The 18,589-nt window shown below is 39.3% G+C and overlaps 1 protein-coding gene across 1 annotated transcript in view; it reads left to right on the forward strand.

The window, feature by feature from the left end:
* Nucleotides 1-1,344: 1,344 nt before the first annotated feature.
* Nucleotides 1,345-18,589, forward strand: part of LOC310648308 (cullin-1-like) — a gene marked incomplete at its 5' end in the record, with an annotated part of 390,312 nt that continues 373,067 nt past the window's right edge. The window contains 2 exons of the mRNA XM_083376075.1: nucleotides 1,345-1,484; nucleotides 9,199-9,373. Coding sequence (XP_083232201.1) covers nucleotides 1,345-1,484; nucleotides 9,199-9,373 — 315 coding nt within the window. The remainder of the gene's footprint in view (nucleotides 1,485-9,198; nucleotides 9,374-18,589) is intronic.

Raw genomic sequence — 18,589 nt, forward strand, 5'->3', positions numbered from 1 at the left:
GCCTCCCTCTGACTCACACACTTTGCCCTCCTGCACCCACCATGAGCAACCTGGCCAAGGAGAGCAAGCACAGAAGCAGTATCCTTGAGGAGGTAAACACAGCTGGGCACCCCTTCAGGGAAGTGTGGCTAGGCTAGGCAGGGTTGTGGGGTCCTTGTGCTGTGGGAGCTCAAGGGCCAGGCTGGGCACTTGACCTCCGCTGCCCAGGGCTCCGGGCAGTCCATGCCACCGTCCAGGAGCCCCGTGCACAGCCTGAGGCTCAGTGAGCTCCTCCAGTGGACCATGCCCCGGCGCTCGCCCCGGTCCCACCCCACCTTCCGCCGGAGACCCTCGGATCTGCCCCAGTCCTGCCCAGGGTCGCACTGGTGCCCTCGACGTAAATAATGTCAAGCTGGCCACGCCCCACCCACTAGCCCACGCCCATGCGGGCCACACCTACCCGCCCCCCCCAATGGCAAACAATGCTGATGTGGCCCTCAATGAAATTGAGTTTGACACCCCTGATATAGTGGAACAAATTTATGTTCACTGTCCACCACCACTCCCCCCCATACTGAATGCATCCTTGTTTCAGCATCAGCATTTTATTTTAGTTTTTTATACTCATGTGGCCTTGCTTGCTGTCCTGATGGGAGAAACATATGAGCTCTATCCTTGTACCTGCCTACTTTGTCTTCAAAGATTCCAAGCCAAGTGGTCTCTTTGCATGATCTTGGTGTGTGCTCTTCACATTTTCTATGCCACTTTTGAAATGTTACTTCTTGTTCCTTGCTAGTTACCACCAGGACCCTTGGATGCTGCTTTTAGCACCTTCACTTGCTATCCTCCCCATCTCCCTCACAAGCCATTGAGCAGCATTGCACTTCTCATGCAACTTGGAACATGTACTTTGGGTTGGCTGGGGAGCACCTTTTTCTTTCAACTCCTTTCATGTGTCTCTTGCCAGAAAGTATTATCCTCCTCCTCCTTTCCCCCAGGCTGTTTATCTGTGTGTGTACAGTATGTACCTTCAGTTTTTTCTTTAACAGACATCCATTCCCCCAAATAGTCTATTACTAAGGAAACTTTTTGTAAGGGTCTCATGGCTGATTCACATATGATGTTAAAGTTTTAGAACTGTTTGTTTTAGCTATTACTACACTTACATATGCAGTTGAATAGACATCTGGTTTTTTTGTCCTCCCCAACAGTTTGTTGTGAGTCAGTAACAGCCTTTATATGAAAAAAAACATTTTTTCCTGAGTGACTGTAATAGAATTTGTAATGTTGATTTATTTCTGCCTTTGATGGAGGATTAACTAGATTTCTTACTGCTACACTGGAAGACTTCACAGGAAATTCAAAATGTCATCAAATAGAAGTCAGAACCCTCATGGACTTAAACAAATTGGTCTTGACCAGATATGGGATGACCTAAGAGCTGGCATTCAACAAGTTTATACAAGGCAAAGCATGGCAAAGTCCAGATATATGGAACTCTACACGTATCCTAACATGCACTCCTAAATAAGTGGTTTTTAATGGTTGTGTCGATGTATTTTTATCCTGTTTCATAATTGAAGCAATGACAACTTTGGGATATTAACTTTTTAAAGATGAATTACTAAGGTCTGATTTTGAATGCATAAAATCCAAGATTTATATGTACAAAGAAAAACTTAAGATGACTGATCTTACTTGAGCCATTTTGTTCAGTGGTTTGATCAATACATTTAAACGTGAGATTCATACAAATCGATACCCTAATTCTCTCTAATGTTTTAGAATTGGGAGAAATGGGAGTGATATGCTTTTCCAGAGAATTTGCAATCCATTTTTGCCTCCCATTGCAAAAAGCCTAGGAAATTTGACTGGAGGCTTGGAGTTGGGGGTAGGAGCAAGAATAAAATGTGTTCTGGAAACCTGAAGCTTCTCTTTGAAAGATTGTCTGCGTTGGACAGACTGTGGCCCATCGAACGGTACTAAGATATAGTCCTTGGAATCACTTGCCTTTTGCCAGACTAGTGGGGGCTGTTTGGAATTTACAATACAGCAATGTATAACACAAATGCTAAAACTGAGTTTATGTCAGCCCTTTGTGGGAGTCCAGACAAGAAGCACAAACCATGAGTACTAACAATACCTTTATTGTAAGGTTACAGTAAAAGAATGTTGCAAGTCTGAAAGAGTTTTTCCCCTCCTTTACTTTTGCTTTCTAGAAAACTTCTGAGATGCTTCCCACATCTCTTTTCTTTCCTTCTGTGTGCTGAGATAGATTTCTAGCCTGTGGCTCTTCCTTTTGTCTCCCAAGGTCATTCCCACATACCATTACAGTTTATAAGACTGGCTTTCTGGAGGTGGGAGGTTCTTTGTAGGCCTCCAGCTATTTGTATATGCAAACATTGGAGTTGTATTTGTCAGGGGTATCAAGCTCGCCATGTCATGTGACGTGTCACAACGTTTCGTGACTTTTTTCCCCCTTGCCAGAGCTGGGGTGGGTGCAGCTTCTGTGTGACGCATCCAGCCCGTGGGACGGCAGTTTGACACCCCTGGTTTAAATGTTGGACTAAGGTGGTTGAGAAGCAGTAGATACACCCATAATCATGCTGGAGATAAACTAGGTTTCCTGGTAGTTGAGAAGCATTCAATACTTGTGGCTCCTTAAAAAGGAACTTGGAGAACTTCTTAGTTGATTGAGGTGCTGATTTTGTTGATAAATATATGAGATGCGGGAGGTAAGCTTGGATACCACAGAGCAGATGCTAACAGTTTCTGCTAGCATTTATTTATTTATTTATTTTATTATATTTATATACCGCCCTTTCCCGAAGGACTCAGGGTGGTTTACAAGGTGATTAAAACAAAAAATACAAAAGTTAAAAACAGTTAAAAAAATTATATCCGTCCCTGAACAAATAAAACCCCAGTTAAAATTAAATTTAAAATTAAAATTCTCAGCCTGGGCCAGAGAGCTCGAAGAGCCAGGTCTTCAGGTCCCGGCGGAATGAACGGAGGTCAGGGGCAGTCCTAAGCTCCACTGGCAGCTGGTTCCAAAGGGCAGGCGCACCCACTGAGAAGGCCCTATCCCTGGGTGTTGTCCGCCGGCAATCTCTTACCGGCGGTACCCTGAGAAGACCCTCCCTGTGGGAGCGCACTGGACGAAGGGAGCTTGATGCCGGCAGCAGGTGTTCCCTCAGATAACCCGGACCCAAGCCATTTAGGGCTTTATAGGTCATCACCAGCACCTTGAATCTCACCCGGAGGGCAACCGGGAGCCAATGCAGCTCGCGGAGTAGAGGTGTTACATGGGAGTATCGGGAAACCCCCATCACAACTCACGCGGCTGCACTCTGCACCAGCTGAAGCCTCCGAGTGGTCCTCAAGGGCAGCCCCCTGTAGAGAGTGTTGCAGTAGTCTAAACGGGAGGTCACGAGCGCATGAGTGACTGTGTGTAGGGCATCTCGGTCCAGATAGGGTCGCAACTGGCACACCAGGCGAACCTGGGCAAAAGCCCCCCTGGTCACGGCTCCTATATGGTCTTCAAAATTGAGTCGTGAATCCAGGAGGACGCCCAAGTTGCGAGCCCTATCAACGGGGGGTAACACCTCACCCCCCATCGTTAGAGGTGGAATAGTCTGGTTAGCCCGAGATGCCGATATGCACAGCCACTCAGTCTTGGTGGGATTGAGACGAAGCCTGTTTCTCCCCATCCAGACCTGGACCGCCTCCAGGCAACGGGACATCACGGCGAGGGCATCGCTGGGCTGGTTCGGGGTGGAAAGAAAAAGTTGGGTATCATCAGCGTACTGATGATACCCCACCCCAAAACCACGAATGATCTCACCCAGCGGCTTCATATAGATGTTGAACAGGAGGGGCGAGAGAACCGACCCCTGAGGAACTCCACAAACGAGAGGCCTCGGGGCGGATCTCTGCCCTCCCGTCAACACCAACTGCGAACGGCCCAGGAGATAGGAGGAGAACCACCGTAAAACAGTGCCTCCCACTCCCAACCCCCTGAGACGCCGCAGTAGGATACCATGGTCGATGGTATCAAAAGCCGCTGAGAGATCTAATAGGATCAGGACAGAGGAGCAACCCCTGTCCCGAGCCCGCCAGAGATCATTCACCAGTGCGACCAATGCCGTCTCCGTGCTGTATCCGGGTCTGAAACCCGATTGGTACGGGTTCAGATAATCAGTTTCCTCCAGGAACAGAGGAAGCTGATGCGCCACCACACTCTCAACAACCTTCGCCAAAAAGCATGAGAGAGAGGAACCAGAACAATCTAAGAACTTAAACCTTAGAGCTACTAAGGCATTTATTTCATACCCTTATTTTTGAAGCTACTTCCCAAACAAATTGCTGCATGTCAACTTCTCTATAGTGAGTGCTTGGTTTGTGCCCATTGTCATTTTCTGGATGTATGTATTAAAGTGGCTACGTATGTATTGAGACATGTAAATAAAATTGGGGTGGGGATCAGCATTAAGCAGTTTCATATTCAAGGACTAGGAATATCAACTGTGTTGATTTGGGGAACTTTAAAATTCAGAGTCCATAATTTGGTGGTACATTTATACCTTTAGGAGGGTATTCCAGTTCTATTTCGTTGTATGGAGCAAGCTATTCCTATTATTAAGATATCAGTGATGGTTTGCACACCAAAAGCTGCTTCTTGCTGAAACTGCTTTGACAAACCAGCAGTAAAATCATAATTTTCTGCAGTTACAGTCATAAACAGAAAATAACAGTCTAAAATAAATGTTAATTGTTTATGAGAAAGGCTGTCTTAACAATAAAACCCACCTTTCCAAACTTATGCAAAACTAAGCAAGCTTATCCTTCCCATTTTTTTAAAAAAACATGATTTTGAATTTGGTTATTTTTTTAGTTGCATGGTTTTATTTTATTTGGAGAGATGAAGGGAACGTTTCATGCAAAAATGGGCATGATAAAGGACCAAAATGGCAGGGACCTAACAGAGGCAGAAGAGATTAAGAAGAGGTGGCAAAATTACACAGAAGAACTATACAAGAATGAGCTTAACGTCCCAGATAATCACAATGAGGTGGTCACTGACCTCGAGCCAGACATCCTAGAATGTGAGGTGAAGTGGGCCTTAGAAAAGTTGAGCAACAACAAAGCTAGTGGAGGTGACAGTATTCCAGCTGAGCTATTCAAAATCTTAAAAGACAGTGCAGTAAAAGTGCTACACTCAATTTGCCAGCAAATTTGGAAAACTCAACAGTGGCCACAGGATTGGAAAAGATCAGTTTACATTCCAATTCCAAAGAAAGGCAGTGCCAAAGAATGTTCAAACTATCGCACCATTGCACTCATTTCTCATGCTAGTAAAGTCATGCTTAAAATCCTACAAGCTAGACTTCAGCAGTATGTGGATCGAGAACTACCAGAAGTACAGGCAGGATTTCGAAGAGGCAGAGGAACTAGAGATCAAATTGCCAACATACGCTGGATCATGGAGAAAGCTAGGGAGTTCCAGAAAAACATCTACTTCTGCTTCATTGACTATGCTAAAGCCTTTGATTGTGTGGATCATAACAAACTGTGGCAAGTTCTTAAAGAGATGGGAGTACCAGACCATCTTATTTGTCTCTTGAGAAACCTATATGCGGGTCAAGAAGCAACAGTGAGAACTGGACACGGAACCACTGATTGGTTCAAAATTGGGAAAGGAGTCCGGCAAGGCTGTATACTGTCGCCCTGCCTATTTAACTTATATGCAGAGCACATCATGAGAAAGGCAGGGCTAGATGAATCAAAAGTTGGAATTAAGATTGCCGGAAGAAATATCAACAACCTAAGATACGCAGATGATACCACTCTAATGGCAGAAAGTGAAGAAGAACTAAAGAGCCTCTTGTTGCGGGTGAAGAAGGAGAGTGCAAAAGTTGGGTTGAAACTTAACATTAAGAAAACCAAGATCATGGCATCTGGCCCTCTCAATTCTTGGCAAATAGATGGGGAAGAAATGGAGGTAGTGACAGATTTTGTTTTCCTGGGCTCCAAGATCACTGCAGATGGGGACTGTAGCCAAGAAATTAAAAGACGCTTGCTCCTGGGGAGGAAAGCCATGGCAAATCTAGACAGCACACTAAAAAGCAGAGACATCACCCTGTCAACAAAAGTGCGTATAGTCAAGGCTATGGTCTTCCCAGTTGCAATGTATGGCAGTGAAAGTTGGACCATAAGAAAGGCTGAGCGCCAAAGAATTGAGGCCTTTGAACTATGGTGCTGGAGAAGACTCCTGCGAGTCCCTTGGACTGCAAGGCGATCAAACCGGTCAGTCCTAGAGGAGATCAATCCTGACTGCTCTTTAGAAGGCCAGATCCTGAAGCTAAAACTCAAATACTTTGGCCACCTAATGAGAAGGAAGGACTCACTGGAGAAGAGCCTAATGCTGGGAAAGATTGAGGGCAATAGAAGAAGGGGACGACAGAGAATGAGGTGGCTGGATGGAGTCACTGAAGCAGTAGGCGTGAGCTTAAATGGACTCCAGAAGATGGTAGAAGACAGGAAGGCCTGGAGGAATGTTGTCCATAGGGTCGTGATGGGTCAGACACGACTTCGCAGCTAACAACAACAATTTTATTTGATATACTTATGTAATTAAATATAAATGGTATACTTCTTGCCCGATCCTAACCTGGTAAAATCTTTAGTTTTATCCATGTGGGGTGAGGAATCACATAGCTTTATCAGTTTAGGAGGTCACAATTCTGTTCAGGTTGAGGACTTCTGGACTAGCAGATACTTGAAGGCTATCAACTTGAACAACTTTGACCACCCTGGGCAATCATATTTAATCATATTTAAATTATGTCAGTTATAAATCCCACCCCCTTCTCTTTTTTCAAGTACAAACCTCAAAATTTATTTTGAAAATTAGTGGTGCAATACTATTAATACACTACTACCAGTAATTGTAACTGAGTGCTATAAAGTGGAATAAAGTGACAATAAATATGGCTTATTTAATTGTCACATACTTTTAAGATTAGTCATATGTAAAATTGGACTTTTTTCATATTTTAGTTTGGGGACAAAAATTACCTGTATTACATTTGTATTGTACTTATGCAAAATTTGTATAAACTATTTTTCATCTTTTATTTTATGCATTTCTACTTAAGAGATAACTCTTACTGTGTTCAGGAAGCTTCAAGTTTACAATTACAGGCTTATAGGAATACTGTATATATATTACTAACAATATCTAGATTTATTTGTGCTTTTGACTCAGTCCTGAACTTTGGCAAGTTCATGCAGCTTTTTAGGCAACATTTTCAAAATGATTTGCCATTGCATTCTTCCTATGGCTGAGAGAAAGTGACTGGTGCAAAGTCACCATCTAGCTTCTTTGTCTAAGCTAGAACTAGAACAGTTTCCCCCACTACTTGTCCAGCACCTTAACCACTAGATCAAACTGGCTCTCAGTTAATAATTAATCCTATATTTAGGTTAGCTGCATATTGTCTCAGAGATGAAGCTCACTGAATGGCACTTTTTTCAAGCAAATATTTGATTGTTATGAAATGGAATGTTTTATATAACTCTTCATTTCTGGATTGGCTGCAGTGTATTTTGTTACAGAATTCTACATTCTGTATATTATTTTGAATCAACTGTGACAAAGGTAGAACTAGAACAGATGGCAGAACACTCTAAACAGCAGTTGTACAAGTTGTACTGTACACTGAAGAAAAAGAACAGTATTGTAATACATTATACTGAAATACATACTGTAGTTTTTAACATGTATGTTTTAAATTATATTAGAAATTATTTTAGAAAATAACCATTATTTTCATGATTCATATTGGGGTAGGTTGAAAAATATTTTCTTCCCACCCAGTTTGCATTTGGATGGGGTTGGAACTTCAAGTGAAACTTCAAAAGGGTAAAAATTGAAGAAAGAAGAAAGCAACAGATAGTGTTCAAGATCAGCAATGGGCTTTTTAAGGTGGCTTTTTCCTAATCATGGCCACAATTCAAAAATCCATACAACCAGTTCACTGGCTCAAGATACAATGCTTGTTGACCAAATGCTGGCTTTTTTTAGCCATAGAGGAAAACTACATGGGTATAAACTTTACTGGAAAGTTCTCTCATCCATGTTTCCCTTTGGTATTTATACCATGCAGGGTGGTTACATAAGCAAAAGTAAAAATCAAACCAGTTCTGTATCCTAGCAGTACCTACTGTATGTGCCAGGAGTAGGTAATCTGAGGTCATTGGCTGCATGTAACTGTAACCCACTGCCTTTCCAAAACGTTAAGTGCCCATACATTATCTGTACCCTGAATTTGCATTTGCTCCCATATTTCTTTTTCTACTCCACCAGTAATACATGGGTGGACAGGTAGCTTTTAGCCAGACAGAAGAATATAAGAATGTCCCATAACACTCAAATATAAAATCTGTTGAGAACAGGAATTAAAGCCTATTTGTCATTGAATGCTAGGAGTATCTTGATTTTTTTTTAAAAAAAAATCTGCAACATGCTTTAAAGACAGGCATCTCAGAATATTTAAGCAACTTGTTGGTCTCTAGAACAAGCTTGCAAAGATCCATTTCAATTACCCAAAGTCCTCACTACTATATTGTTTTCCTTATAAAATAATAATGAATTGGATATATATCTCCATTCTGTTTGGTTAGCTTTTGTTATTTGTATATTAGAGATTTCGCTTATTGATATACAAAGAGTAGAACTAGAAAGTTCTGCAATTGCAAGACAGAAACATTCTTGGCAGATATTCTGTTAGTTTCCCATAAAATAATGAGCTTTTTCCAGTATCTTCTGTACAACTTATTGTAAAGAAACATCTCTGAAATAACCAGTCTAAATTGGCCATAATGCAACTTGTGAATTGGGAATTCTAGGTTTATGCCTGTGTTATGAATTCATGTGGGTCATTGTTCATCCTCAGCATTTGTTTTAGAGGGATAAGAGTACCAATAATAACTTTTACAAGGAATATTGTAAGAATTATAGAATCATTTGTTGAATGGAAAGAAGCTCATTGAAAATCAGTGGGACATAAATTGGTAATAGGTGATTTGCTGGTCTAATTTCAGTGATTTAGTAGTGGAGATATACAGTATATATATTATGAAGGTACAAATTAAGTATTAATTTACTGTTTAATTGTAATATGTAGCATACAACATATTCCTTAACTCATCTATCAGTCATGTTTATAACTACTGCACTAGTGTACATCAATCTAATCAAGCACGAGCACTTGGTGTACCCACTTCTAAATCTAAAAAAGGCCAAACACCTGGAGGAGCTCAGTTTGTTGGCTTGGAATTATACAAACGACTTAAAGAATTACTGAAGAATTACTTGACAAATCTCCTTAAGGTAAGACAATAATATCATTTGGAAAAATAAAAATTGATATAACTATAACTTTATTTTAAAATCAGCATAGATGATGATAATTAAACTTCTGTGCCACCCAAATCTATAAAGGAGAAACCACAAGTTTGAGATTGTCAGAATATATCTTTTATCCATTTAATGCACTTCTAAAGTGCATTTCAGTAAAATAGTCAAGGGAGCAAGCAGTAAAAATAATAAAACAGTGAGAAATGCTGTTTAAACAAGTGATGTATAGTCTGTGTAAAGCTAATTTTGCAAAGTGTTTGGAAGCTATTGTAATACCAAATTTACTTCATGGTATTTAACAGATGAAGTTCTAAATATCTTGAAGACACTCTATCTGAAAATGCCTCTCCTATACACACACCTGTCTATACTGGTAGTTCTTCTTTAGCAACTGCCTCGGACAGCGACCATTTGCAGTTAACGGTGGTGATGAAAAAGTAATTTTGCAACCAATGCTGACTGGCTCTTATGGAAGGTCAGGAGGGTTGCTGCCAACCTCACTCCAGGGGGCAAGATGTTCCAAAGGACAGGTGCAATAGCAGAGAAGGCCCTTCTTCTGGACCGCACCAGCTGGAATACTCGGGCCTATGGGCCCCCCAGCATGCCTCCTCTGCCTGCACGACTGGAGCGGGCCATTCCCATTGGGATTAGATGGTCCCTCAAGTAGCTTGGACCATGAAGGGCTTTAAAGGTGATTACCAACAGCTTGAATTGCACCTGGAAGCAGACTGACAGCCAATGCAGCTCAAGGAGCAGTAGTGTTATATGGGCCACCCTTGGGGCCTCAAGAACTGCCTGCGCCACTGCACTCTGCATCAGCTATAGCCTCCAAATGCTCTTCAAGAGTAGCGTCATGGTTCTGGTTGAAAAGCCCAATGAAGTAATTTTACCAGAGACATTGTGATCTCTAATGTAAAGCTTTATTAGGCATAGCATACCAGTATGGTAGAAAGAATACCAGCTCTGGCAATATGGCGGGAAAAGGTTAATTAAAAGAGTAAAACTTTCCCTCCCCTCTCTGAAAGTTCAGGTCACATAGTCTTCAAACGTTTGCTATGAGAAGAAAACTTCTATTCGCCAAAATATCTCTTTGATGACCTCCGCTCTCAAACTGATAGCAACCACCTGTGCACTCCAAACCTCCCCCCCCAGGACTGTAGGCAAGCTAGAAGCAGCATGGCAGTTCTAAAGCAAGGATCTTCATAGCTTGACAGCCCCATGTGGAGCACATTGCAATACTCCAATAGGGAGGTGACTAGGGCCTCAGTGACTGAGCACAGGGACTCCTGATCCAGGAGAGGCCGCATCTGGCGCACAACACAAAGTTGTGCAAAAAGGCTCTCCTACCTGCGACTGCCACCTGCTCTTCAAGCAGGAGTTGTGAGTCCAGGAGAACCCCCAAGTTGCAGACCAGATCCATCTCAGGTAGTTGCCACCCCATCCAGAACTAAAGTTGACAATGTCCTGGATCTATTTTTTATTGAAAAGTTTTAAGATACATTTTAAAAAACATAAACTCCCTCCCCCCACTTCCCCTCCCCCCCACTTCCCCTCCCCCCCACTTCCCCTCCCTCCCCCTCCCCCTCCCCCGACTTCCCAGAGCTGAATACAGGGTATAAACTTTAACCAACTTAAGCTAAAATATGCTAACCAACTAAAAAGACACTTTAAATTCTATCACGCTTTAACTCCTCTTAACATAACTAAATAACTAAATAATAATAACTAATAATACATCATATAATACTAATACTTATTCATATACTAAATGAAACTTTCTAGTCCCATATTTATTCTGAATATAATCAATCCATCTTCTCCATTCCAAAATATATCTCTGTTGCGATTGTTCTTTCAAATATGCTGAAATCTTTGCCATTTCTGCCAGGTTTGAAACTTTTAAAGTCCACTCTTCTATAGTAGGCAGTTCCTCCTCCTTCCAATATTGCGCCAAAAAGCTTTAACTTTTTTACAAGTCCACCATATATGATAATAGGTTGCATCATCACAACCACACCTCCAACATTTAGGCTGATAATTCGGATACATACATGCTAATTTTTTAGGATCTAAATGCCATCTATCAAACATTTTATAAAAATTCTCCCTTAAATTTTGTGCCTGTGTAAATTTCACATTTCTGACCCATATCTTTTCCCAGATATCCATCGTTATGGGCTCCTGAAAATTCTGGGCCCATTTTATCATGCAATCTTTAACAAGTTCCGTTTCTGAATATTTCTATCAATGCATTATATATCCTCCTTATATGCGCTGGACTTTGATCTCTTATTTGTTTAACCAACTTTTCATCAATTATCGAAATACCAACTTTCTGATCTTCCTTCCATCTAGCTTGTAACTGCCCATACTGAAACCAAGTCCACACTATTCTTTCTTTTAAAATATTAAATAGCTTTAATTGCCATACATTCCTTTCCATTCTAAGAATTTCTTTATATGTAGTCACATCATGTTTAAATCCCACACTTATATTTTCTATTGCATGTTTAGGTATTGCCCAAATTAGTATTTTATAATTTAGCTTATATCGATATTTTTTCCAGACTCGCAACAGGGCATACCTTAATATATGTGTCTTAAAGATATTATCCACCTTCTTATCATATAATAAATATGCATGCCAGCCAAATAATAAATCAGATCCCTCAATATTCAATAATCTCCCTTGTGTTAGATTAAACCAATCACTAATTGATGATAAAGCCGCAGCCTCATAATATAGTTTAAAATTGGGCATTTTAAGACCACCTCTTTCACGTACATCTTGCATTATCTTAAATTTTACTCTTGGTCTTTTCCCTGCCCAAACAAATTTATTAATACCTTTCTGCCATTCTTCCAAATTTGAATCTTTTTTGAGTATAGGTATCATTTGAAACAAAAATAAAAATTTTGGTAAAACATTCATTTTCACTGCTGCAATTCTTCCCAATAAAGACAATTGTAATTTTTTGCAACTATCTAACTCTTTTTGTATTTTTAACCATAACAATTCATAATTATTTTTATATAATTTCACTTTTGAAACTGAAAGATATACCCCCCAATATTTAATCTTTTTAACTATTTCAAATCCTGTTAATTTTTCTAAGACTACCTTTTGTTCTGTGGTCATATTTTTAGGCAATATTTTAGTTTTTTGCGTATTTATCTTAAATCCAGAAACTTTTCCATAGAACAGTATTATCTCCATCAGGTCTACAACCGACTGAGTCGGTTGACTTAATGTAATAACCAAGTCATCCGCAAACGCTCTCAATCTATAATCTTGATCTCTTATGTTAATTCCCTTAATTTTATTTGAATCACGTATCTTAATAATATTTCCAGTGTTAAAACAAACAACAAAGGTGACAACGGGCACCTCTGTCTTGTACCCTTTTCAATATTACATGGTTCTGTCAAACTACCATTAACTATTATTTGAGCTGTTTGCTTCTGATATATTGCTCTAATAGGTTGTAAAAACTCATCCCCAAACTCCATCTTCTCTAATACTTTAAATAAAAATTGCCAATTCAATTGATCAAAAGCCTTTTCAGCATCCAAAAAGATCAGCGCTGCAGAGACCTGGTTATTTCTCTCCAAAAATTCCAATAAATCCACAATATATCTCACATTGTTTTTCATTTGTCTACCACTTATAAATCCTGTTTGATCACTATGAATCATTTGCTGCATAACCTTCATTAATCTATTTGCTAAAATTTTAGCAAATATCTTATAATCAGTATTTAAAAGCGATATTGGTCTGTAATTTTTGGTTTGGGTAAGATCTTGATCTTCCTTTGGAATCAATGATATAAAACCTGTTTTCCACGATGGAGGCACTTGTCCTCCAGATTGAATTGTTCTAAATAATTATTTTAGAGGTTCCACCATTTCTAACTGTAAATTTTTATAATAAATGGCAGTCAAACCATCTGTTCCTGGTACTTTACCCACTTTAAGTTGTTTAATTGCTAAAATAATTTCTTCAGCATTTATCAGTTGATTCATCCCTTCCCTTTGCTCTTGTGTAAGTACAGGGATATTCACTTCTTGTAAATATCTATCTATATCTAAAGCTTGAATTCTATCCCCAGCATATAACTTAGAATAAAATTCAACAAAAGCCTTTTTAATATAATTCTGCTGAAACACCTCTTTTCCCTTGTATTCTATCTTATCTATGTTATGTGACCTTTGTTTTTTCCTTAACAAATAAGCTAGCCACCTACCCGGCTTATTAGCATTACAAAAAGTATTGTGTTTAGCATACCGTAAGTTAGATGCCACTTGATCTGCCATCAACATATTAAACTGACCTCTTAACAAAGTAATTGCTTCCTTCGCCCTCTTATCAGATGGGTTCAAAATTAGAGCCTTCTCTTTCCTCTTGATTTCGTCCTCTAACTCTACGCTTATATTCCAGTCTACATCTATATTTATTATTCAACACTCCTCTCATATAGGCTTTACTTGCATCCCAAACCATTTCAATAGAGGTACCCTTATACATATTTATATTAAAAAATTCTTTCATCTGTTTTTTACATTCATCCACATTTTCTTGATATCTAAACAAATTTTCATTTAATCTCCAAGACCTCCTATCTTTCCTCTCCCTATCCAATTCCAACCATACTGGACTATGATCTGATAAAGTTCTTGGACATATCTTGATCTTCTTAACCCTAGAAAAAAATCATTAGTAGTTAATACAAAATCAATCCTAGAAAAAGATTGATGTCGATCAGAAAAAAAGGTAAAATCTTTTTCTTCCAAATTTTGTTCTCTCCAAACGTCTCTCAATTCCAAATCATCTTTCATCTCAAAAAAAGATTTAGGGAATCTGGCATGATTTGGAGTACTTTTGAAAAGACATTTTTTATCTTTCTGTGTGTCCAGCACGCCATTCCAGTCTCCCATCAAAATACACGATTTATAATCCCATTGAATTATTTTATTATGTAAAAATTTATAAAATTCTCCTTGTTGATTAGGTGCATATAGTCCAACTAAAAGTATTTTCTTGCCTTCTATCAAAAGTTAAATTATAACATACAGTATCTTCCTTGTTTATCAGCTTCAATTAGACTGGTTGTTAAATTCTTTTTTACATAAATAACTACTCCATTTTTCTTATCTGAAGCAGACGCACTAAACTGTACACCCAGTCTGGAATTTATCAAATATTTTTGGTCTGATACACGAATATGCATTTCCTGTAAGCACACAACATCATTTTAAAATTGTTTCAAATACTGAAATACTTTCTTTCTCTTATGCGGGAAGTTTAATCCATTAACATTCCAGGTTAGAAACCTTGTCGCCATCTTTTGTGACCTGAAGCTTTCGGAGCGCGTCTTGCAAAACCACAAGCACCTGCCTCTTCGGTCTCGCTCCTCCCACTGCTTCACTATAAGTAGATTCTTGAGATATAATTGTGGATTTCTGTTCTTCTTGTTCTTGTCTCATTCGTCTGGTTGCAGCCCGCGTCATTCTTTGTTCCTTAACCTCTACTGATGATGCCTGGGGCTGCACCATTTCCGAAGTTTGCTGAAGTTTTTTAACCATCCGCGAGATAACTTCTTCATCTCCCTGTATACTCTCCATTTGTGTCTGTCGCGCTCCATCTTCCTTCCTTCCTTTAAATTCTGGGGATGGTGGAGAACCTGCTTTCAGTATATTAGAATAAAAATCTCGTGCCTTCAAAACTGTATTGAGACGATATCTCGTACCTGAATAATTCACCACCAAGCCTATTGGTATCTCCCATCTGAACTGAAGCTGGCGTGTCTTTAATTCATCTGCCAAAAAAGTAAATTCTTTCCTTTTCCTTAAAATTCTTGGTGGAATTTCTTTCAAGATTAAAACTTCTTGACCAGCAACTTTAAATCTATTATTATAAAAAGCTTGAATAATCACATTTCTGATCGATCTCTTTGTAAAATAAACAACCACATCTCTAGGTAATTTTCTTTGGCAATCCAAGAGTTAACACGAAATATTTTATCTATATCCCTTATAATTTCTTCCGCTTGGCACCCCAAAATCGGTTCCAGGGCTTCTGCCAGTAATACTTTCAAATTTTCCTTTGGGTCCTCTTTCAATCCTCTTATTCTCAAAGCAAACTCCATATCTCTATATTGTATCATAACCACCTCATCCTCATTCTTATCCATTTTATTCTCAGCTTCTGACATTTTAGCATCCAATCTCAAATTATTTTGATACACCTCTTCCACACGTTCATCCAAACGCTCAATGCAAACTGCCAGCCCCTGAAAAACCACTAAAATGTCCTCTTGTATTTCTTTATTCTTCTCATTGATAAGTTCAGATATTTGCTGAGATTGATTTTTTAAAGCATCTTGTAAATCTTTTAATGTTAATCGGGTGCAGGTGCCACGGGGGGTGGCATCAATGCCTGTAGTGAAGAATGCTGAACTGGTGACGCACCAGCACTTCTAGGAACAGAAGCTTTAGCTGGTTTAGAAGCCATTTTAACACCCAATTAATTTTCGTTGCGCACTTTCACTTTTCCACTCAGCTTGCAACTTTGTTTCTCCCCTATTAAATATCCAAATCCTTAAATTCACTTTTAAACCAATTTCAAATATTTTGTGCAGAGACTTTTAAAAAAACACAATTTCTTCCTTCTCAGTCTTTATATTTTATGATATATTCCTTGTCCTTTTATTTTTCACTGACAATTCACTCCTGTGCCATCTTTCTTCCTTTCTTTTAGTATAAACCGGAGTTAAAGATCATATACTTGCTGTTTCAAAATTCTCCTGCACAGCTCTGCCTGCATCCAAGTAATCCAAAATACAATGTTGATTGCAGGGATGGTTGCAGCGTCCTGCTCTATTCCAAAGCCTTGGAACAGAGGAGTCCCCGAGTCCGGAGCTAATTCAGGCTCTGGGGGAGCTCTCACCCTTCAACCCCCAGAATAACAATTCTAGGGGTCTAGGGGAGCTCTACCCCTACCTGAATGCTCCCCCTCCCCTCTTCTCCCAATGTCCTGGATCTATTGAGTCCTTCCCAAGGACCTGGGATAGGCAGATGTGGATGTTTGATGATGTTAAAGGTAGCGTCACAGAATATAAGCTGTTCTGTGTAAAGCTGCCTTTTGCAATTGACTGATGGTGAATTTGTCAATGCTGATGGTGGTGAAGTGGTGCTCCAGTTGTTTTGGGATTGCACCCAAGATGCCTGTGACTATTGGTACTAACTTTGCTTTCTTTTGCCACAGTTGTTCTATTTCTATTAGCAGCTCTTCGTATTTTGTTATCTTCTCCAGTTCTTTCTCTTCTCCTGTCTCCAGGTACTCCATCATCCACTATCCAGATGATTTGTCTTTCTTATTATTGTCTGAGGTGTTATGTGTCAAGTGCCTGTCTGTCTCAATTCTAAAGTCCCAGAGCACTTTAGCTTCATTTTCTATGACTTTATTTTATGGTCTCACCAGTTTTTGCCTTCAGCAAATGATATTTCTTGCAGATCTTCCAATGCACCATTGTTGCTACTTTGTTTTTAGTCAGTCTGTGCAATCTTCTTACAGGAGCTAACCAGGTGATCTGCTGTTTCTTCAGCCTCTTTGCAGAGGCGGGGCTTGCTGTCTTCTCAATTCTGGCTTTGTATGCATTTGTTCTTAGGGCTTGGTCTTGTGCAGCCAGAATTAGTCCCTGTCTCTTTCTTCAACTCTCCTGCTTTAGCCATTGCCAGGTCTTTTCATTATCTGCTTTATCTGTTGTTTTTTATGTACTGGCCATGTGATATTTCCCATGCCTCGTTTCTGTTCTTTATTTGGTCCTTCTTGTAGGCCATTTTGGTCTCTCGAATATTCAGTAAGTCTTCCTGGTATAGTAACTTCAGTGCATCTTTTTCACTGTCCTTCAGATATTCTTCCAATGCCCCTTTTTCTTCTTCAACTGTCTGATGTAGTTGCAACATTTCACACTCCCATTTTCCTTGGTAAGTAGAGTCTGTCAATGTCACTCCGAGGATGAAGGGAATGATTTATTGCCATTCTTTTTCTGATTTTCCTATCCAGGGCCTTTAGTTCTGCTTGAGTCCAGTCCACTATTTCAGCTGTGTATCTAGTGACTGGAATTGCACAGGTGCTAATAAGAAGTCCTTACATTATCAACTAATCAAACAATAGTCATGTCAGCGATCCTCCTTATCTCTAACCAATCGTATAAATTTTGCCAAATTTCATAATACTCTGTTTCAGTCTTATTTTTGATCTCTAGGGTTAACCTGTCCATTTCGACGCAGGATAAAATTTTATCTATTATTTCTTCTTCACTGGGGGTTTCCTTTCTTTTCAATTTTTGGGCATATGCCAATCTTGCTGCAGTTAAAATATGCAATAATAAGTAGAAAGATGCTTTGCTGAGTTTATCATTAATAATCCCTAATAAGATGGTTTCTGGTTTTAAATCAATTTTTTGTAGTAATATTTCTTCCAACCAATTTTTTATCCGCTGCCAAAAATTTTGTGCTTTTGAATACTCCCACCACATATGATAGTAAGTCCCTGGAAGCCTTCTGCATTTCCAGCACGTCGGTGAGATTTTTTTATCTATTTTTGCTAACCTTGTAGGGGGAAGGTGCCATCTATAAAACATCTTGTACAGATTCTCTTTATAGGAGGTGGCTAGTGTTAACCTCCTATTTCTATCCCATAGTGATTACCAATTATCTAGGTCAATACTGTAACCAAACGTTTTACTCCAGGTTAACATTGTTTCTTTTACCTGTTCTTCTAACAAATCCTGTTCTAATAGATATTGATATATCTTTTTTATCATTTGGTCTTCTGTTCCTAGAAGGATTTTATCTAATTGTGTATGCTCTAATTTTATCCCTGGTTCTTTTTTTGTCTTTTCTGTATTGTGACTGTATTTGTAAGTATGCCCACCATTCCAACTCTATACTGTCTTCTAATAGTCTTTTTCTTGTTTTCAGGTCTCCATTTTCGTCTAAGAGATCTTTATATGTGATTACTCTTCCTAAATTTATGAATTTGGGGTGCATGAAAATCTCTAATATGGATAGCCAATTGGGGATTTCTATATAATTAATTTTTTTAATTTTTATCCACACGTCCAATAGTGCCCGTCTAATATGATGATTCTGGAAGTACTGATGAGCCTTATATTTTCCGTCCCA

This window comes from Vipera ursinii (assembly GCF_947247035.1).
Source record: "Vipera ursinii genome assembly, chromosome: W".
NCBI classification, from domain to species: Eukaryota; Metazoa; Chordata; class Lepidosauria; order Squamata; family Viperidae; genus Vipera; species Vipera ursinii.